The sequence below is a fragment of the Equus przewalskii genome, chromosome 21, assembly GCF_037783145.1.
Source record: "Equus przewalskii isolate Varuska chromosome 21, EquPr2, whole genome shotgun sequence".
Taxonomy (NCBI): Eukaryota; Metazoa; Chordata; class Mammalia; order Perissodactyla; family Equidae; genus Equus; species Equus przewalskii.
In genome coordinates, this window is record NC_091851.1 from 13,351,933 (window position 1) to 13,374,894 (window position 22,962).

General features: G+C 38.1%; 1 protein-coding gene across 2 annotated transcripts in view; it reads right to left on the reverse strand.

The window, feature by feature from the left end:
- Positions 1-22,962, reverse strand: part of SLX4IP (SLX4 interacting protein) — a 185,070-nt gene that overhangs the window by 158,960 nt on the left and 3,148 nt on the right. The window contains exons 2-3 of one of the 2 annotated variants that reach the window (XM_070588824.1): positions 22,736-22,811; positions 7,197-7,252 (exon numbers count right to left, since the gene is read on the reverse strand). In XM_070588824.1, the coding sequence (XP_070444925.1) occupies positions 7,197-7,223 (27 nt within the window). In that variant the 5' untranslated portion in view covers positions 7,224-7,252; positions 22,736-22,811. The remainder of the gene's footprint in view (positions 1-7,196; positions 7,253-22,735; positions 22,812-22,962) is intronic. The other variant, XM_008521386.2, reaches the window with a different exon arrangement.

The window sequence follows — 22,962 nt, forward strand, 5'->3', positions numbered from 1 at the left end:
CATTCCTCATTCTTGAGGGATTTGGGGCAACAACCAATCTAGCTACTTATCCTGCTGAATTGAAGCACAGATCTGGGTTAAAGGAATGAAACTGTTTAACACTCATTTGGAAATATTCTCTTGTTCCTGGCTTACCAGAAGGGTAAGACGTATAGACAACCCAAATTTTAAGAGTCCCTGAAAAACAGACCTAATTCCAGTGGGGCCTCCATCTGATTTCCAGGTGGGGGCAGACATCTGGTCTCAGTTCCTGATAGTCTTGTTTTACTGGATATGCATCAGAGACCTGAGCAACAGCCTATACCCTGATCTTTCAGTTATCACTGATGATGGCCATCAGCATAGATTCTCTGCCTGGGGGTCATCACATTCCTAAGGAACTCAAAAGAACAAACTTATCAACTTATAGCAGCTGGGAGGGTCCATAACATCTACAGAGCATGTCTGGGTTAATCAGAGGTCATTCAAAGTTACCATATGGTTTCTTTTTTACAATATGGCTTCCCTTATGTCAACCTTCTGTTGACCGGTGGCAAAATGTACCCTTTGTTCAAAGCTGAGCCATGTAGTATACCACACTTACTTTCCTATCTCACCCAATCTTTTGTTTACCTAGAGTTAAGAGCTGCATTTTTCTTTTGTTTAGTTTCCCATATTCCTATCACTAAATCATTCCCACTGACAGACCTAAAAAAACTCCTTTAGTACATTTAAATACATGAAGTATTTTATTCATTTTTTGTTGCAGACATCTTTCGTGGAACCCTCTGTCCTGTTCCAATCAAACTGGTTCTTTTCTAGGCAGGATACTTAGTTGATTATCACAGGATTTGTGTAGGCCCTCACCTGTTGGACTGCCTATTTCCTGGATCCCGTATCTCACTGGTTCTGTGTTTACCTCCTTGTTTTGGAAAACCATATCCTTCCTAAAATAGAGTACATTAGAAAGAAATTTTTTTTAGACTTTACCCCTCTGAAAATGTCTCTATTCTACCTTAACATGTGACTGAAAATTGGCTGTGAAGGTAGTTAGGAGTAGGAAACCATCATCCTTAGAATATTGAGAGAACTGTTCCACTACCCCAGCTATTGCTGTTGAGAAGGCTGTTTCGAGTCTGATCCTCTCTATGTGATCTGCTTTTCTTTTAGGATCTTCTCTGTATTCCCCGTGTTCTGAAATTTTAGGATGATGTGCCCTGGTACAACACTTTTTCATTGACTTTTTTGGGTATCCACGCATAGCAACTTTGAAATAGGAACTCTGTGCCCTTCATTTCTAGTAAATTTTATTCTATTATTTCCTTCATAATTTTCCTATCATTTTATTGATTTTCCTTTCTAGAGCTCCAATTTTTCATATCAAGATTGAACTTCTAATTTTCTTATGATTTCTCCCCATTTTTTATCTATGATCTTTTCATTCTACTTTCTGGGCAGTAGTCCTCAACTTTCTTCGCATACTTTACTAAATTTTTATTTCTATTTTATTTTTAATTTACAAAGGCTCTTTGCTATTCTTAGGAATTTCCCTTGTTTATAAAATACTGGTTCTTGTTACATGGTTATAATAGCTCTCTTTATTGCTCTGAGGACACTAATTACAGTGTTTTAAAAGTCTTCTTTTGCTCCCTAGAATCTCTCTCACCCTCCCAAGTTTGTTCATTCACGTTTTTCTCTCTTTCTCTGTTCTCTGGTTCTCTCTCAAGTTTTCTGTAAAGTAAGAATCTTTTCTCTGTTCATAATTAAGAGCAGACAATAAAATGCTGATTGGAAACTTTGTATACATTACTGGGACTTACTGACTGCTGGGGTGTAGGAATCCAGTGGGGACTCAGATATCTGGTTGGGGGATCCACATACAGGCCCTACTAACAGCAGACAAGTGGACTTTAGAGATAAAAAGAGACATTTCATAATGATTAAAGATTCAATTCAACAGAAAGATAGAACAGTCATAAATTTGTACACAGTATTAATATAGGCTCAAGGTATACAAAGCAATTATCACTAAAAGGGAAAATGCAAATCTAAAACCATAGTTGGAGCTTATACTTCTCTTGACAGAACAAGTGAACAAAAATATCAGTAAATACATAGCAGATTTTTACAACACAATTAACAAGCCTGACCTAAGCGACATATACAGTTCAATCACCTGACAATCACCACATTTTTCAAGTGCTTATGGAACATTTACCAAAATAGAGGAATTATGCTAAACACCAATAACAAAATGATTATTAGAAAATTCCCAAATACTTGGAAACTATATAATATACATTTAAATAACCCATTGATCAAAAATGAAATCACAATGAAAATTAGAAAATATTTTTATTTGAAAAACAAAATCCGTCCTTGAACTGCATCTTTATCAAAACAAGAGGGATACAATTAAAGTAGGAAATGACTAAAGAGAGAGAAATTTACAGCTTTAAGTGCATATGTTAGAAAAAAAGAAAGGCTCAAAATCAATGAATTAAGCTTCTACCTTAAGAAGCTCCTTTGGAAATGGAAATCAAAACCACAATGCGATATCACCTCACACCTGTTAGAATGGCTATTATCAAAAAGACAAGAGATAACAAATACTGGTGTGGATATGAAGAAAAGGGAACCCCAGTTGGTGCATGGTAGGAAGGAATGTAAATTGGTACAGCCACTATGGAAAACAGTATGGAGGTTCCTCAAAAACTTAAAATTAGAACTATCATATGATCCAGCAATCTCACTTCTTGGTATATACACAAAGGAGATGAAATCGCTATCTCAAAGAGATATTTGCACCCCAATGTTCATTGCAGCATTATTCACAATAGCCCAGATACGGAAACAACCTAAGCGTCCATCGACAGATAAATGGATTAAAAAAATATGGTATATATACACAATGGAATACTATTCAACCATAAAAAAGAGGGAAATCCTGACATTTGCAACAACATGGATAGACTTTGAGGGTACTATGCTAAGTGAAATAAGTCAGAGAAAGACAAATATTGTCTGATCTCACATACATATGGAATCTAAAAATATCAAACTCATAGAAACAGAGGGTAGAATAGTGGTTGCCAGGGGCTGAGTAGTGGAGGAAATGGGGAGATGTTGGTTAAAGGGTAGAAACTTCCAGTTATAAGATGAATACATTCCGGGGATCTAACTTACAGCATGGTGACTATAGTTAACAATATTGTATTGTATACTTAAAAGTTGCTATGAGAGTACAGCTTTAATGTTCTCACCATAACAGCAAAATAGTAGTTACATGAGGTGAATGATGTGTTAATTAACTTTATTTGGTAAACATTTCATTATATATACATTTATCAAATCATAATATTGTACACCTTGTACAATAAATAGGGTTAGGGTTAGGGTTAGGCATGTGCCACGTTATATGTCAATTATATCTCAATAAAGCTAGAAAAAAAATAATCACCCCTTTGGAAGGTTCAAGCCTGGCAGTCAGAATATTTGGGAACCAAGATACTGAGAGCTGGTATTCTAAAGCCCCAAACGGGGAGAAGTGAAAGGTGAGTTGGGAATGAACTCAGTTCAGTTCAGTTAAGCCCAGGGTTATGAAGAACTTCAACTTTCACTTCTTTGTACAATGCCCAACACATAAATTAGTACTTGATTTATAGATATCCTCATATGATACTCTCTGGTTCACATGGGTAAGTTTGTCCACAATTTCTTGGAACAGGAATTATTCAATAGAGCTTTTCCCTTCATTCTCTTGAGAAACTGTAGCCTTCATGAAAATGCAACTAAAGATTCTCTGCTCACTGACCAAGGGAAGCAACATGAAAGCCTGCCATCCATCCAGGGCCATGGGGGGTAGGGAGAGGGAGAACAGCAAGAAAAATACTAAAAACACTGACTCTGTGCAAGACTCTGTTACGGGTTGCAAAGTTACACTACCCACAAGGTGGTGGAATCCCAAGCCACGAAATTAATATAACACCTGGTCCAAAACCATTGAAATGCCAATGGCTCCAGCATAAGTAAAGCTGAAACTGCTCAACTGCTCTGCAGGGCTCGCATGTCTTTCCACCCGTGTGTGTGTGTGTGCGTGCGCGCATGCATGCATATGTGTGTGAAGGATGTGACTGAAAATGAGCACACAATTAAAAGTCACACACATAATCCAGCAATTTCAATGAGCAATTTATTCCAGACTTAGTAAATAATAGTGGAAATAATAGAACAATCTAAAAGAGACTATGAGGGGCCGGCCTGGTGGTACAGCAGTTAAATTCGCACAGTCCGCTTCGGTGGCCCGGGGTTTGCCGGTTTGGATCCTGGGTGCAGATCTACACACCACTTGTTAAGCCATGCTGTGGCAGGTGTCCCACATATAAAGTGGAGGAAGATGGGCACAGATGTTAGCTCAGGACCAGTCTTCCTCAGCAAAAAGAGGAGTATTGGAGGCAGATGTTAGCTCAGGGCTAATCTTCCTCAAAAAAAAAAAAAAAGAGAGAGAGAGACTATGAAATAAATTTCTTTAAAATTAAGGAGATAAAAGGATGCTATGGAAACATATTGAAAAAAGTATAAGAATATTAAAAAAAACTGGTAGAATTTGAATTTTAAAAAAATAACCACACCCAAATTCTCAAATAAAAAATACAGTCACTAAAAATAAACAAGTTAAAGAGTAGATTAAATACAGATCAAACAGCAGATTAAATACAGATGAGAAGATTTCAAGGAACTGGAAGAGGTCTGCTAAAAAGCACTCTGAATGCAAGAAAGACACACAAAGAGAAGAGAAACAGGAAAAGGCAAATGACTGAGGAGCACTCATACACACCTGCTGGAGCAGCGTTCATCAGAGAAGGCATGTGGTGACACCATCAGTAGCAAGAGTGCACATGCCCTGTTGCCCATGACACTCTAGGGCAGTGCACAGCAGTCTAGCAGGGCAGGAAGTCAGATGTTCAGAATGGGATCCCACTGCTTGGGTTGTGGGGCTTTTAAGCTACATGACTATGGAAGCACTGGCCCCTTGCCTGTGTGATCAGAGGCAGGGATACAATCACAACATGATGGGTAGAATCTTCCATATAATGTGTCAGAACCCTGTCTCTATCCCTAACCTGCTAGCTTGATACTCACGATTGGGGTAACTTCCCTGCCTGGCATGATCTGGGAGCTAGGTTCCAAGCCTTGCTGGTATGGCTGTGAGATGGGGCAATATGGTAGCAGAATCTGTCACATCAGTATGTTTGGCCTGGAAATCAATAGATGCATCTCCGGCATAATTAGCTTTCTGGGGTCCAAGCTTTGCAGTGACCAAGACTGTCTGCCCTACAGGGCCATACCCAGTTTTGCCAAAGCTTTGCAAGAGACCCAGTCCTCTTCTGAGCAGACAGCCTGCAAGGGCTCGGTCTTGGACAAGTTAATATCACCCCTCCAGCACATAAACTATTATATGAGACAATCCAACAAACTCCATATATGAGTTCCAGACAGAGAGAATAAAGAGCAGTACCTGAAGAAAAAATGGTCAAGATTTTCCAGAAGTGATGAAGAACCTGAATCTTTCAAATGAAGATATACATTGCATCCCAAGCAAGATAAATAAAAACAAGTCTATAGCTAGAGACTTCATAGGGAAATTGCAGAACATCAAAGACAAAAACAAAATCTTAAGAGCAATTAGAGGGAAAATCTGATAACCAAGAAAAGAATTGCAATGAGGCTGACAGCAATGTTCTGTGGTGACCAGTCTCCATAGATATACCCCACAATTCTCCCCTTTCCTGTGAGCACACGCTGCTTCTCACATGAAGAGCTGCAGCTTCCTAGGGCTGGTCCTTTGAGTGCTCTGACCAATAGAACGCAGTGGAAGTGGCATCTGAGACTTCTGAGCCCAAGCCTTCAAAAAACTGGCAAATGACACTTCTTTCTTCCTGCACCTCTTGCTCTGGGATACCATCCCTCAAAACTCAGCCACCATGCTAGGAGAAGCCCAAGCCACACAGAGTAGCCACGTAAACAAGAACTGAAAGGTAACAATTAACAGCCCCCGGAAAGATCCCAAACACAGCCAGTATCAACTGATAGCCATGTGAGTATGGCACCTCTTATGTTGCAGTCGAATTGAATCCCAAGATAATTGCAGCCCCTGCCATTATCAACAGGAGAAACTACCCCACTGATACCAGGCAACCTACAGAATCACGAGAGAGAAGAAAATGGCATGTGTTCTAAGCCACTAAGTTTTAAAGTGGTTTTTAAATACCAATCGATAACTAAAACATTTCTCAGTTGCAATAACAGATTCTAGAAGACAATGGAAAAATATCTTTACAGTGCTGAGGAAATATAACGCTCAACTTAGAATTCTAAAACCAACTAAATAAATTTCTAGTGTAAGACAAAAATACAGTTTTAGACAAATAGTGAAAGTTCACCACTTACAATCTTTCACAAAAAGAAATACTACAGAACACAGGGATGCAAGAAATAATTGTAAGCAATGAAATTTATAAATATCTTATAAATCTAAATAAGTACTGACTTGGTAAAAATAAGATATAACTACAATATTAAACAGTATCTGATCTGGTTAACTGCCGTAATTTGCCTATTTTGAATTTGTACTCAATAACACTAGCACAGACAAAATGTCCTAAAGAATAGGAAACATATATGAAGGCATCTCTAAAACGTTATACTATTTATCAATTCTTCCCCATCCTTCCCCACCACCCCTCCACACATGACCCTCTCATGCCTCTACGCTCAGCCCCAGCCATAAAGGGACAGAGAAGAGACACTTACGAGAGGAAAACAAAAGAGAGCAGCCAGCCAAGAGAAGTCTCTCCTGGTATTCACCCAGGTGCGGCATTTGCTCCCTGCTTCTTTATTTTTACCTGCTTTGTCATCAAAAATCATGTCATGGATATGCAATGTGAAGGATAATTTTTAACATTAAGGACCAAGTTATGACCAAAAGGCATCTTACAAAAGACTTTAAGCAAGAAATTCCCATAACCATATAAACTATTAATTTCCCCCCGCATCTCATTCCTAACATGCAAATTTTCAATCTTCTACTTAGTTTTCAATAGAGTCCCAAATTTAAAGAGTAGAAGGAAAGGTCAGAGCTTCACTTTTCAACACAGAACTCAGTTATATTGAAAAGTGATTAACCATTTTAAAGAAGATTATTAAGCATTACTTACTTTAATAGCAAATTTCTTTGATGCCATGGCCCACTGATTCCAGAGTAATTACAGACCTTTAATAGAAGAAAAAAAGAGTCATAAGTAGGTATATCAAAATCTCTTTCTATTTGGATATTATACAGGAGGAAGTTTACATGAATAATCAAATATCAATAGGTATTTGCAAGATGAACGTTCACTTATAACTGGTCTCAAAAAGAAATTATATTGAATTAGTAATTTAAAAACTGCCCACAGAGAAAAGCACAGGCTCAGATGTATTCTACCAAATGTTTAAAGAAGAATTAATACCAACCCTTCACAAACTTTTAAAAAAAACAGAAGCATAAGACAAACTTCTCAAATCATTCTAAGAGGGCAGCATTATTCCGATACCAATATGAAACGAAGACATCACAAGAAATGAAAACCACACACCAATATCCCTTATGAATAAAGACACAAAAATCCTCAATAAAATACTACAAACCAATTCTAGCAACACACAAAAGGATTATACATAATGATCAAGCTGGATTTATCCCAAGAATATAAGGTTCGTTTAACATATAAAAATAATCAGTCTAATACATTATATTAATAGAATAAAAGAAAAAAACATATGATCATCTCAAATTTAAAAATTAGCTAAACCCAACCCTGTTTTTTGTTTGTTTGTTTGCTGAGGAAGATTCACCCTGAGCTAACATCTGTGCCAATCTTCCTCTATTTCGTATGTAGGTTGCCTGCCACAGTGTGGCTGCCGACAAGTGGTATGGTTCCACACCTGTGAACTGACCCCAGGCTGCTGAACTTAAACACTACTAGGCTATGGGGCTGGCCCCCTAACACTCTTTTTTGAGTAAAAAAAAAATCCAACACACTACGAATAGAAGAAAACATCCTCAACCTGATAAATCATACTTAATGGTGAAAGACTGAATGCCTTCTCCCCTAAGATGAGGAAAAGGCAGTGATGTCTGCTCTTGCCACCTCTATTCAACATTGTATTAGAGGTCTAGCCAGGGAAATTAGGCAAAACAAAGAAATAAATGGCATCCAGACTGAGAAGGAAGAGGTAAAACTATCTCCATTCACAAATGGCATGTTATTATATGTAGAAAGTCCTAAAAAATATTTTTTTAAATACTATTAGAATTAATAAACAAGTTTGGTGAGGTTGTAAGGTACAAAATCAATACAAAAAAGTCAACTATATTTCTATATACCAGCAATGAATAATCCTTAAATAAAATTAAGAAAACAATTCCATTTACAATAGCATTAAAAGGAATACTTAATGAAAAGATTTAACAAAAGAATGACTTGTAGAGGACAACCACAAACCATTATTGAAAAGAAATTAAAGACTTAAGTAAGGGGATTGACATCCCATATTCATGGATTGGAAGGTTTAATACTGTTAAGATCACAATACTCCCCAAATTGGTCTAAACATTTAACACAATTGCTATCAAAATCCCAGCTGACTTCTTAAGAGAAATTGACAAGCTTATCCTAAAATTATAAAACACATATAAAAACACAAGGGATCTGGGGTAGCCAAAACAATCTTGAAAAGGAACAACTAATTTGGAAGACTCATATTTCCCCATTTGAAAGCTTACTCCAAAACTACAGCAATCAAACAGTATGGTACTAGCACAAGGATAGATACACAGATCAATGGAATAAAACTGAGAGTCCAGAAATAGACCTTTACATTTAAGGTCAATTGATATTTAGCAAACATGCCATGACAAGTTGAGGAGGAAATAGTCTTTTCAACAAATAGTGCTGGGACAACGGGATATCCATGTGCAAAAGAATAATGTTGGACCACTATATCACAGTACATACAAAAACTAACTCAAAACAGATCAAAGACCTAAGTGTAACAGCTAACACTAAAAAAACCCTAAAAGAAAATATAGGCATAAATTTTTGTGACCTTGCATTAGGCAACAGTTTCTTAGATATGATACTAAAGGCACAACTGACAAAAGAAAAAATTGGTAAATCAAATTTCATCAAAATTACAAACTTCTGTTTCAAGTGACACTACCAAGAAAGTGAAAAGATAACTCACAGAAAGGGGGAAAAATATCTGTAAATCACACATCTGATAAAGGACTCATTTCCAGAATACATAAAGAACACTTACAACTCAACAATAAAAAGACAAATAACCCAACTTAAAAATGGATGAAGGATTTGAATAGACATTTCTCCTGAGAAGATATACAAATGGGCAATGAGCACATGAAGAGATGCTCAACATCATTAGCCACCAAGGAAATACAAATCAAAACTACAATGATATACCACTTTACACCTACTAAGATGGCTAAAACCAAAAAGACAAACAATGACACGTGTTGACAAAGATGTAGATAAATTAGAACTTTCATACATGCCTAGGAAGAATGTAAAACGTTGCAGCCACTTTGGAAAACAGTTTGGCAATTCTTCAAAAACTTAAACGTAGAGCTGCCATATGATCCAGCATTTCCACTCCTAGGTATGTGCCCAAGAAAAAAAGAAACGTATGTCCACACAAAAATTTATACAGGAATGTTGACAGCAGCATTATTCCTCACAGCCAAAAAATGGAACTAACCCAAATGTCTGTCACCTGATGAATGGATAGACAAATGTGGTACATACATACAATGAAATATTATTTGGCAATAAAAAGGAATCAAGTACTAATACTCTTTACTCTGCTCACCCAGGCAACTGCCCTCTCCCATTCCTGAGGAAGCCTGGAGAATTATTTTCTGGAGAGAGTAAGACAGAGGATCTCTGGTCTGGAAAACAGGCAGAGCATAAGGGAGGGGGTACTCCACTGAAAAAAGAGAAATTAAGGGAATATTTTTAAAATGACTGATATCTTCCCTAGCCCACATGCCCCTTATGATGGTTAATTTTGTGTGTCAACTCGTCTGGGCTAAGGGATGCCAAATAACTAGTAACACATTATTTCTGAGTGAGTCTGTGAGGGTGTTTTCAGAAGAGGATAGCATTTGAATTGGAGAATTCAGTAAAGCAGATGGCCCTTCCCAATGTGGGTGGGCATCGTTCAATCCACTGAGGGCCCAAACAGAACAAAAAGGTGCGGGAAGGTGAATTCACAATCTCTCTGTTTGAGTTGGGACATCCATCTTCTCCTGCCCTCAGACATCAGCACTCCTGGTTCTCAGGCCGTTGGACTTGGGCTGAATTATACCACTGGCTTTCCTGATTCTCCAGCTTGCAGACGGCAGATCATGGGACTTCTCAGCCTCCATAATCACATGAGCCAATTTCTATAAATATATACAGACCGTACCCAACTTAGGATGATCTGACTTATGATTTTTCGACTTTACAATGATGAGAAAGCAACACTCGTTCAGTAGAAACCATACTTCGAATTTTGAATTTTGATCCTTCCCCGGGCTAGCGATATGCCGCACAGTACTCCCTTGCGATGCTGGGCAGTGGCAGCGAGCCACAGCTCCCAGTCAGCCACGCGATCACAAGGGTGAACAACCCATTTGGTACCCAGACAGCCATTCTGTTTTTCACTTTCGGCGCAGTATTTGATAAATTACATGAGATATTCAATACTTTATTATAAAATAGTCTTTGTGTTAGACGATTTTGCCCAACCGTAGGCTAACATAACTGTTCTGAGCACATTTAAAGTAGGCTAGGCTACGTTATGAAGTTTGGTAGGTCAGGTGTATTAAATACATTTTCAGCTTAACAATGTTTTCAAATTACTACAGGTTTATTGGGAGGTTAACCCCATCGTAAGTCAAGGAAGATCTGTGTATATACACATATACACATATGCGAGTGCACACAGTTCCTATTGGTTCTGTTTCCTGGAGAACCTTGACTAACACAGCCCTCTACCCTGCCTAGCCTCTCCAAATAGGAGACTGAAACCTCCACATTCAGGGAACTGGACTAACCTAAAAGGCAGCTTCTCAAAGTACTGACATCAGGGGTTCCCCAAGGAAACAGCCTAGAGAGATGGCTCTAAAGTAAAGCCCATGCCAATAGGCCCCACATCTGTATGCAGAACGAACTTCCATCTTTTTAAGGTCCCACTCTCAAACACAAGCAAACAACCAGGAGTCATCTGCCATCTAAGTAAAGACTATCATGAAAGAAAACAGAAAAAAACAACTTGGCTGAATCCAAGACTATGCAGGGAGAAGGAAACGTTGTTTATACCATTAATATAGGAAGATAGGAGATACTGCATCCATAAAGCAATAAATAACAAAAATTATAAGGAATATTTGGAAAATAACAAATTAAAACTATGATAGCTGAAGTAAACTTAGAAGAGCTGGAAGACCAAGTTCACTAAGTCATTAAGAAACTTCAGCAAAAATAAAAAAGATGAAAAATAAGAAAGAATAAATTAAAAATTAAACGACCAGTATAGAAGGACAAACACATGAAAATTAGGATGGAAACAGACTCATATTAAGGTATATATCACAGTAAAATATCAGGCATTAGTGACAAAAAGAACCTTAAAACAATGTGTGGGGAGGTGAGGAGGGGTGTGGCAAAAGAATATTTGGTTCCAAAATGCCCAAAGCCAACTATGGAGACTAAAAAGCAATGGAGAAATATCTTCAAAATTGTGAACAAAATTTTTTCCAACCTCCAATTGCATTTAAACATGAAGAGGAAAAAACACATTTTTAGACATGCAAGGTCTTAAAAAATTTAAGTCTTACGTCTCCTTTCTCAGGAAGCTACTAAAGATGTGTTTCACTAAAATGAGGAAATTAACCAAGAAAGAGGAAGATACAGGAAAGAGGAAGACTGAGACAGGCGAAAGGCAGAGGAAATCCCAGGATCTGGTGAAAGTAGATCCCTTTGTGAGACAGTGGGGTAGACCAGGAGAGCATCATCAATGCAGGCTACAGCAGGTTGCAATGTTCTAGGAGAGGCATCTTCAGAAGCGTCTAGATGCATGCACATGAATTTTAGACAACTGGTGAAGAATACGAGATTGAATTACGACAGGGGCATGGAAAGCTCAGCAACTGAATAATAACAAGGCAATTAGTAATTCCAGGATAAACAAAAGCTGTGCAAAAAATAAAAAGTAAAGAGTATTTCATACACAGCTCAGCTATGACTAGCATTTATAGTCATGATGACAAACACTGAAACTTGACCTAAACAATATTATGTTTACAACAATATTAGGAGGATGGGGAATGTGTGTGTATTATGTGGTAGGGGCACACGGTTAAATCAAGCAAAAGCTCCCCTTAACGTTAATGGAATGTTTCAAAAGCAAAGCCTAAAACTAATAAGAAATAATAACAACCACCACAACAGTAATAACAACAAAGCAGAAATAGAGCAAGTAATTTAGTGACACAAACCCAATTCTTAAGTGCTAAACTCATCTCGAACCTGAAGAGCAGGTTGAAGAGAGCTGCTATGGCGGAAGGGATGAGGTGGAAAGGATGCCGTAACTCACAAGCCTTGTGCATGCAACTATCTGCCTGTTAAAGCACGTGCACAGATACTTTTGGAGCAGCACTGTACAAGAGAAATAGAATGCAAGACACAGGTGTGATCTTAAATTTTCCAGTAGACTGCACTTAATAAAAAGTTAAAACAAGTAAAATTAATTTTAGTAATAGTTTTTATTTAACCCAATAAATCCAACACATTATCATTTCTGCATGTAATCAATATAAAAATATTTACACTGTTGGGGTTTTAACGAAGTCTGAAGTCAGGTGTGTATTTTATATTTCCAGTACATCTCAATGTGGACTGGCAAGATGTCAAGTGCTCCACACTTGTGGTTAGTGGCTGCCATATGGACAGCACAGTTTGAGAGTATTTGGTTTTATTATAAGGAAAGCACTTATTTCTGTGTCCCAGATTCCTAATTTATACAATAGGGATACTAATACCTAATTCAAAATTACTCAAAGAACTAAGCAAAATGACATATGTAAACCCCCAATATAATCTTTTATAAACACTAGTCCCTCGACGAGTGTTAATAATTACTATTACTTAGCCAATGATGATTCTTTAAAATCTGATGAATTTAATGATTTTTTAAAAAAATGTGATAACCTTTGATTCTAATTTTTTTAATAGATAAAACATCTTTATCCAAACTCTTAAATCATTTTCATTATTGATTTCTATTCTCTGAAAAATGCAACACATACAATTTAGAAAAATTTTTAGTGATGATCCTTTCAGCAAGTCCATTTAGACACAGGTGCAAATGGAAAAAATAAGTTCCTAGAAAATCAGAATCGTGTTTGAAAACAACATGTATAAAGGCTGTCCTGAAAACTTTAGATCTTTAAAATTATATTATTTGAGCTTGATAAACATAAAATCAATACCCTTGAATCTATTAAATCAAGCTTGAACAACTTCTGCTAAGAATTTCAGGAGTCCCTCAGTGGGGGTCCTGAGAGAGTATTCAAGTAGTTCAGCTGATAAGAGAAAAGAGGGAGAGAGTTTTGTCAGCAAGTACCTAACAAAGCTAAAGCGTGTGTGACCTAATCATTTTTTAATTACACACTGGTTTTCCTTTAAGTCCTTCCTTTCCCAAAGGACAAGGGACCACACGGAAGGCTGTGGCAAAGCTTTGAGCCGTATCTGGCATCAGACAGATTATGAGCCATGTTACAGTGATGCTATACTTTAAACTCACAATAAGATTCCAGTAGACTCTTTTTTAAAATACTTTATTTCCTTTTACTTTTATCTGTAAAGCAAGAGCAGTTGCATTTACTTTTTAAGGACTGGATTCTTCAAAAAGTATCATCAAAGCCCAATCTCAAAAATATGATCTCTAGGAATCTAGGACTAACAAGTATGTATTTTTATATAAAATGCTATGGTCTGCTAATGTAAAATAGGCTGTGTGGGAAAAAGGAACTATATAATACACTTTGCATATTTTTAATCCATTTTTTAATACCATGTGGCATTCTGCCTCTCAATGTATATAATTTTTTCATTTGTTTCCAATGTTTGGAGACTCAAAATTTCACAATTTTAGGGCTAAAAGAGGCCTTACAGACCCAGCTCTGCCATCTATTCCCCTAAGGAGAACTTGAGGAACCAGGGCAGGGTCTCACAGCTGAGGGCCAAGGGCAAGAGAAGAGTCTTGTCTGCTGAGGGCAAACTAGCAGCATCTGTCACCTGCAGAACTGCCAAGGTCGACTGCTAATGGGCTGTCAAAGAGGTGGGTGCCCCCTCCCTCCCTGAGCCCCTGCCGAGGCACAGGTTCCCAACACAAAGGATGACTTCAAATAAAGCTACTGGAGTAGGGGTTCTCTCCTGCTAATTGGAGAAAGAGAGAGAGGAAGAGACAGAGACAGGAAGGAACTCTATAGCTAAAGAAAATAGGGTTTGAATTAATTTAATTTACCATTATGCTATGTGACATGGCACACTTCTTCATAAACAAAAAATAAAGTGTACCAAGATAAAGCCCATAACACATCTGGACAGCCAGCTGCATAGACCTTGAGTCTGCATATTTGCTAGTCATTTTAGATAAATAAGCATATTTCCTTTGCTTCTTCAGGACAGCATTAGGCACAGATGCTGCAAATGAACTAAATGGTGAACTGAAACCTGAAAAGAACGGAAGCAACCTGCTAATTCCCAAATACGGTGAAAGCACGCTTACCCATCCAGGAGGAGCAGGTTCTCAAAGGTGAACAGCCCTCAGAGCACAGCTTAACACTAGAGGGTGCTCAAGAAATGTCTGCCAGATGAAGGAATATTCCAGATAACAGAAGCTGAGTCATTTATGCATATAACCATTTTATTTCTTGCTGTTCGGAAATTTTACAAAAAGTCTATTGAATCATTAGCAACTTTCATAAAAAATACCACCTACTGAATATTTCTTTGATATTCCAGATGAAAATTATCACCTGTCATCACACTGGGCAATACAGATACAACTAGCCCTGAGATGCTGGTTCCTCCACAGAGCTGCTGGACAGAGAAGCCGCTCTCTGTTATTACATCTTTACATTACATTATTACTTTACATTACATTATTATTTAATCTCTCATTAAAACATTAATGGGATGTTTTCCAAGCCTCTCTTGCATGGATTTGCATGGACTTCAGTGGGAAGGATCTGAGCCCTCTGTCTTAGGCAATAAAATAGCCACTACCTTTCCTTCAGAATTAGGGTTTCTATAATGACGAAATTGCTGAGCCATGGTACAGTGGACCGTGCCCTCTCAATTGAAGCCTCAGCATTTAACTCTTTCTGCCTCGAAAGAAAAAAGCTGTTACAAAGGTTAGCCTCTCAGGTCGCTTCCATTTCTAAGCCTCTGTGATCCAAAATCCAACAGCAGTTCAAGGAACAAATAACACCAGTATACAGATTCTTCCAGAGAAGAGAACAAGAGGGAGACCTCCCGACAGCTGACTTTATGAAGCCCTGACAGCAAAACCAGACAAGGGCAGTAGAAGAAAGGGAAATCACAGCCAATTCTATACACGAATGTAGAGGCAAGAATCCTAAACAAATAGAAGCAATCTGAATCTAGCAACGTAGAAAAAGTACACTAGAACCACGTGAGGTTTAGCTGAGGAGTACAGGTTTGGTTTAACACCAGAAAAATTACAATATTTAAAAACGGAAGTAGAAAAAAAGCGCAAGATCATTTTAAAAGAGGTAGAAAAAACAAAAACATTAAAAATTGAGAACAGAAAAATTTCTCAATCTAAAAAAAGCATCCCAAAAAATGCAGCAAACATGCTTAATGAAGAACCTGAAAAACAATTTCTTTGAAACAGCGAGTAAATGTAGATTGACTAAAATATCCTTTAAACTAGTATCCCACAAATATAAAATATCTTGTAATAAATTTAAGAAGATATATACAAGACCTCTTCGAACTTAATGCAATTCTAACCACAAACTTGAATTGGGAATCTAAGGAAGAGCAAAAAGGACCAAGATCCCTCTAAGGGAGGAGAGGGGATAAAAAGAAGAAAAAACAAAGGAGGGAGTTTGTCTTACTAGATCTAACTAAATTACTACAATGCTCTAGTAAATAAAATAATGTACTGGCAAAGGGGTAAACAAACAGGCTGAAGGGACAGACTACGCAGACCAGAAACAAACCGACGTGTTTATGGAAATGGATGATAGAGGCAGTAGTGCCGATCAGTGAGAAACGAAGAGACTACTCATTCAATAAACTGTGGTCAAACAGCTTATCCATTTGGAAAAAATGAAGTTGGACCACTATTCACATATTTTCATGTAAAAATCAATTACAGATGGGCTAAAATCTCAAATGTGGAAAAATGAGAGCCTTTTAGAAAATGTTTTCATGAACTCAGATTAAGGAAGGAGTTTTTTTAACTAGACACAAAACGTGCAAACTATAAAGAAGAATGATAGGTTTGGCCATATTGAAATTAAAACTTCTCTACAGACTGGAAGAAAATATTTGCAATCCACATATCCAACAAAGGACTTACAAACTAAAATACAGAAAGAATTCTCAAAACTCAACAGTACAAATACAAACAATCCAGTCAGAAAACGGGCAGAAGACACGTACAGGTTATCTCACCCAAGAGGACACACGGATGGTACACAAGTATATGAAAAAATATTCGACATCATTAGCCATAGGGAAATGCAAAATAAAATCCCAAGGAAACATCACCACACACCTATCAGAATGGCAAATAGGAGCCAGCCCGGTGGCACAGCAGCTAAGTGCGCATGTTCAGCTTTGGCAGCACGGGGTTCACCAGTTTGGATCCTGGGTGCAGACATGGCACCACTTGGCAAGCCATGCTGTGGTAGGCATCCCACATATAAAGTAGAGGAAGAGGGGCACGGATGTTAGCTCAGGACCAGTCTTCCTCAGCAAAAAGAGGAGGATGGGCGGCAGATGTTAACTCAGGGCTAATCTTCCTCAAAAACAAAAGACAAGATGTGATAAAACTGCACAGAACTAAATAAATACATGTAAAAATGGTTAAATCTAATAAGCTCTTTGGATTTACCAATGTCAATTTTCTGGTTTTAATATTTGCACTATTATTATGCAAGATGTTACCACTGGAGGAAAGTGAGTGACGGGTACAAGGGACTCTGTACATTTTTGCAAACTTCCTGTGAATCTATAATTATTTCCAAATAAAAAGGTTAAAAAAATTAAAACTTCGTTTCATCAGAATACACTATAAATGGGGTGGGACAGAGTCACAAACTGGGAGAAGATATTTGCAAGACATATAACCAGCAAAGGATGAGCATCCAAAATAAAACAATTCAATAGGAAAATGGGCAAAGGAGGCATCCAGAGCAAGGGGCCCCGTCTCCCAGCCAAGCCTCCATGGGTCTGGCGGCAAAGTGGTGGAGGTGGAGGTGGGAGAGTTTCCTGATCCTTTCTATTATTTACGCCTCGACAAGCACTGTGCAACATCCAATCATGAGTCTCTTACCTCCTCTGCGGAGGCAAGGGGCATGTCCTTCACTATCCTGAGAAGCATGAAATCTAAATACAGAAAGACCATTTACCAGGGAATCTGGGGACAGTACACACTCGGCTCTCCTCTCTTACTACAGGCACACAGCCTGTCTGGGACAGAACAGATTGACAGTCACAGACAGTCCCATCTGCCTCCCACAAGAAGGAAAAATTATGACTTGATGATGGCAGGAGATCCCAAACCCCAAAGAGCTGATTATCCTGAAGGTGCCCCACAACCACAGCCTCTTAAAGTACGTCCTGTCTCCATCTTTGCACTTCTCCATCTCAAAAACCATCTCAGGCGGTATCTGAGCAAGACTCCCCCAGTCAAAACTTTTCACTTGGGTCTCCCACAGCATCGCAGGCCCCCTGTCAGCACTGCCCACACCTCCTCACAGCTCGGGCAACTTCACAGCTTCAATGCCTCCACAAAGCCAACTCTGGCACGTGTCCTGGTATATGCAGCTCCAGCTGTCTCTGCCTTCGCCCATACACACTGCACCACAGAATGTCCTCTCTCTCTCCCAAGGTGAGTTATCCTCTGAAACCCAACTCAGATGCCACCCATTCCTTGGACCCTCTATGAATCTGCAGAGTGAACCACTCCCTTCCTCTGGGCCATACCTGCACCTTACACCACACCTACGCTCACTCTTACCTCACCAAATTACACGTAACTCTGGTCCTATCTCTCTCCTCTGCCTGACTACTGTATAAGCTTCCTGAAAACAGGGTCCATTCTTATCCTCTTTGATACCTGGTATATGGCACAGGTATGCATCAAAAGTTTGCTAACTTGGGTCTGTTGATGTTACTAAATCAGCAGCTACAGACTGTGTTAATTTATTATTTTTTTAGATTTATACCTATTTATCTAATGCATCTTTACTGTCCCCAAGTCCCAAATTCCACATCAAGCCTTCTTAAAAGGAGGACAAAGCACTCTAGACCTATTTCAATACATAAATAACACTTAAGTTACATGTATCATGCAGCCAAAGTTGAGAGAGTTGTAATGTATATAAATGTAAACAGAAGACCAAAGTGTTTCCTATTGAAAATAATGGGCAACAGATCAGAGCTTTGGTTGAAGTTTAGGCCATAAATTTGAGGTTTTCAGTACCTAATTTTTTTGTCTTTAAATTCTAATTTAAATTCTAAGATTCATTTGAATGGAAAAGATATTATTAGCCTCTGTATTAAGTAGGTTTTAAATCTGGGAACATCCTGAGGTTTTTCTAGATTTGTTTTACTGATTATTAAGAAGTAAATGTGCATACACACACAAAGCAAACATGCATCTTAAAAAACTATTCTCCTAGGCCCTTAAAGTTGCTTTCAAGAGGGAGCAGCGAGCTTGGTGCCTAGAGTTGAAAGCATAAATGTTAAAAGCCTTCCTCTCAGAGCTGCCAGTTCCAGTCTAAATTCAGTGGAATTTTTACTCTATTGCCTGTTTTTAAGAAGTTCAGGACAATCTCCAAAAAGATCAATTTTCCAAGCATCTGAAAGCATATAATTTACATAAGCACGCTGAGAAGTTAAAGTATACTGTAAGTCTTACAAAATAACATATCCTCTATTCTGCATTCTTGAGCCCACTTTCTCTGGCCCGAAAACAGGCATTCTTTCACAGAGAGGAGACAGGCATGGGGTATGACCCCATCAAAACTATGTGTGCGTGAGTGTCTTCAGTGGAGAGGGAAAGATCCTAAAATCCTTAAAAAAATTAATTTGGGGAAGGAATGGAAGTAGATTAAAGAATATCACATGATTGTCCTGTCATTTAAATACAAAGCAGAGATAAACTCTAATAAAAAGTCAGTGACCTTCTAGATTATTCTGTGGGAAAATCTTAGGCACTCTGAAATTCACATTTGTCTTCCTTTTAGTGCTGCTGGCCTGTGTCACAAGCCAAAGCAACTACTCCAGATTAAACAGACCACAAATTAACTTTAGGCTTCTAATCTCCGGATTTCAAATTTTATCAAGAAAATTATTATACTTCCTTCTATCATTTTAAAAAACTTTCATTAGCTATGGGAGCAGAAACTGAAAACAACAAAGGCCCTAGAATTTCTGAAAGAAGAGCTATAATTCAAGAATGCACAATCATTTCATTCCCTACTTCCCCTACCCCACAATCTAATTTTATCACCAAAAAAAAAACAGTATCAAGGAAGGAATCACAAACTTTAACAAAAAGCCAAGGAAAAATGACAAATGAACAAAGGTCTGGCTGGTGACAACTTAGATAAAGTTTGAGAAGGCAACTTCAGTAGAAACAAGAATCAGCTTTTCCTATTATTCAGATGGTAATTTTGAGTGCCAAAGTCTAGCCTGTAAGAAAAGACAAAACAAATGGGGAAGCTCCAACAGTGGAAGAAAGATAATGCAAGTGACAAAAAAAATTAGAACTTTTTTCTTTTCTTCGTCTTTAAATGTAGGTCAAATATTGAAATCCTCTACCAAGATCAATTCCACAGAAGAGTCCTACCTTTTAGTCACTCTATGCTCTTAACCCAGGCAGCTGGCCGGTGATCTGGGCCTGCCATCCCTGCTGTGCCCACAGAAAATCCCCACCCACCCCAGCATGGGATGCTTCATTAACAGACAACCACTAACGTTTAATACTTTGTCAGAAACAAAGGCACCAACCCGTGAAGCAGTCACGTCCTCAGTACAACAGACACATATTCAAATCCTGCTTCTTCATGTGACCTCAGACAGGCTGTCCAACTCCTCTAAGTCTCGTGTTTTCTTATCTATGAGACGGGACAGTAATATCTATCTTGACGGTGCTGTGAGGATTACATGAGGGCAGTTGGTAACACTTGGCCCAGCGCCTGAGACGAGAGCGCTCAGCCTCTGTTAACCATAAACACGGAGGGCACAAGTAGACAGCACATAATCAGTCTACTTTGCACGCCAAGTCCTACTCTGATAACAAATGTTTTCCAATCACCTTCACCGTAGAAAAAAACTTCTGATATCATTAATGCAATTAATTGTCTTAAAATTTAATCCTTTCAATGCAAAAACTTTAGAGACTGGGAAGAGACCACTGGGTTGTTAAGGGTGGAGGGATGGGGAAATAACTACAAGGGGCAGCAGCAGGGGATCTGTGCAGGGAGTGACGGAACTGTTCTGCATCCTGATTGAGACGGGGGTCACACGACTCAATGCATTACTCAAAGCCCAGGAAACTGTACACCGAAAAGAGTGAATTTTACCATATGTAAATTTAAAATAATTTTCTTAATTCCAAAATAAAAAATCTAATCTTTTCTAACTAGAGAAGAAATCAAAATTGTGACATAAATGACCTTTTAAGTGTCCAAGATAGTTTAACGGCAATCTTACCCTATAATTAACATAAGTCAAATCCGATTTTAGTTACCAGCTCTGATTTACTCAAGCACGAAATGTCAATAACATAACAACCAGGAGGCACTGCTTTCCCATTTATGGAAAAAGGGATTTTTATGACATTTTAGGCTTGGCTTCATAGATCTCTATTTTGCTGCCCAAGGAGGTTTCTTAATGCCCATGAATTATTGTTCCCAATCTCTAAAAAGTAATATATATACATATAGATAGTAGACTGCAAAGATTTAATACAACTTAAAATGATTAGGCATGTACGTCAAGAGATCCAATACAGATGGCCAACAAGCACATGCAAAGGTACTCAGCAGCACTAATCATCAGGGAAATGCAAATCAAAACCACAATGAGATATCACCTCACACCTGTTAGAATAGTTATTATCAAAAAGACAAGCAGTAACAAGTGCTGGCCAGGATGTGGAGAAAAGGGAACCCTTGCGCACAGTCGGTGGGTATGTAAATTGGTGCAGCCACTATGGAGAACTGTACGAAGGTTCCTCAAATTAAATTAAACCTAAATTTAATTAAAAAAATTAAAAATAGAATTGACATATGATCCAGCAATTCCACTTCTGGGCATTTATCTGAAGAAAATGAAAACACTAACTCGAAAAGATACTGCACCCCATGTTCACGCAGCATTATTCACAATTGCCAAGACATGGAAACAACCTAAGTGTCCATCAATGGATGAATGAAGAAGATGTGGTATTTACATACACAGCCACACACAATTTAATATTATTCAGCCACAAAAAAGAAGGAAATCCTGCCATTTGTGACAACATGGATGGACCTTGAGGGCATTATGCTAAGTGAAATAAATCAGGCAGAGAAAGACAAATATTGTATGATGTCTCTTACATGTGGAATCTAAAAATAAAAACCTAATAGATACAGAGAACAGATTGGTTTTGCCAGAGGCGAGGGGTGGGCAAAATGGGTAAAGGGGGTCAAAAGGTACAAACTTCCAGTTATAAAATAAGTCAGTCCTGGGGATGTACTGCACAGCATGGTGACTATAGTTAACAATACTGTATTACACATTTGAAAGTTGCTAAAAGAGTAAATCTTTTTTTTTTTTAAAGATTGGCACCTGAGCTAACATCTGTTGCCAATCTTTTTTTTCCTTCTTCTTCTTCTTCTTCCCAAAGCCCCCCAGCACATACTTGTATATTCTAGCTGTAGGTCCTTCTGGTTGTGCTATGTGGGATGCTACCTCAGCATGGCTTAATAAGCAGTGCCATGTCTGCGCCCAGGATCTAAACTGGCAAAATCATGGGCCACCAAAGCAGAGCGTGTGACCTTAACCACTTGGCCATGGGGCCAGCCCCTAAAAAAGTAAATCTTAAAAGTTCTTATCACAAGAAAAAACAATTTGTAACTACATGTGCTGACAGATATTAACTAGACTTATCTGGTGATCATCTTGCAACATATGTATATATCAAATCAGTAGGTTTTACACCTGAAACTAATATAATGTTATACGTCAATTATATCTCAATGAATAAAAGATCCCAATCCATTAAAAAGTCAATGCATGCGTTTTTAAAAAGCTATTAACGTTTCATTCAGAAAACGTTAATTCATAAACTACACAATGGCAAAGATAAAGTCCCAATACAAACAACGTTTTACCACTGTCACCTCCTGGGTTCACCATATACAGAAGGCTTGACCACCAAATAGACCTTCTTTTTCCAATTCAAGTAAGCTGGAGAAGAACAAAACAATGTGAAAATAAGCACTGCGAAAATAAAAACAACCCAAATGCCCTTCGACTGGTGAATGTGTAAAAAAATTACAGTATATCCATGCAATGGAATACTACGCAGCAATTAAAAAGGAATGAACTATTGATACTC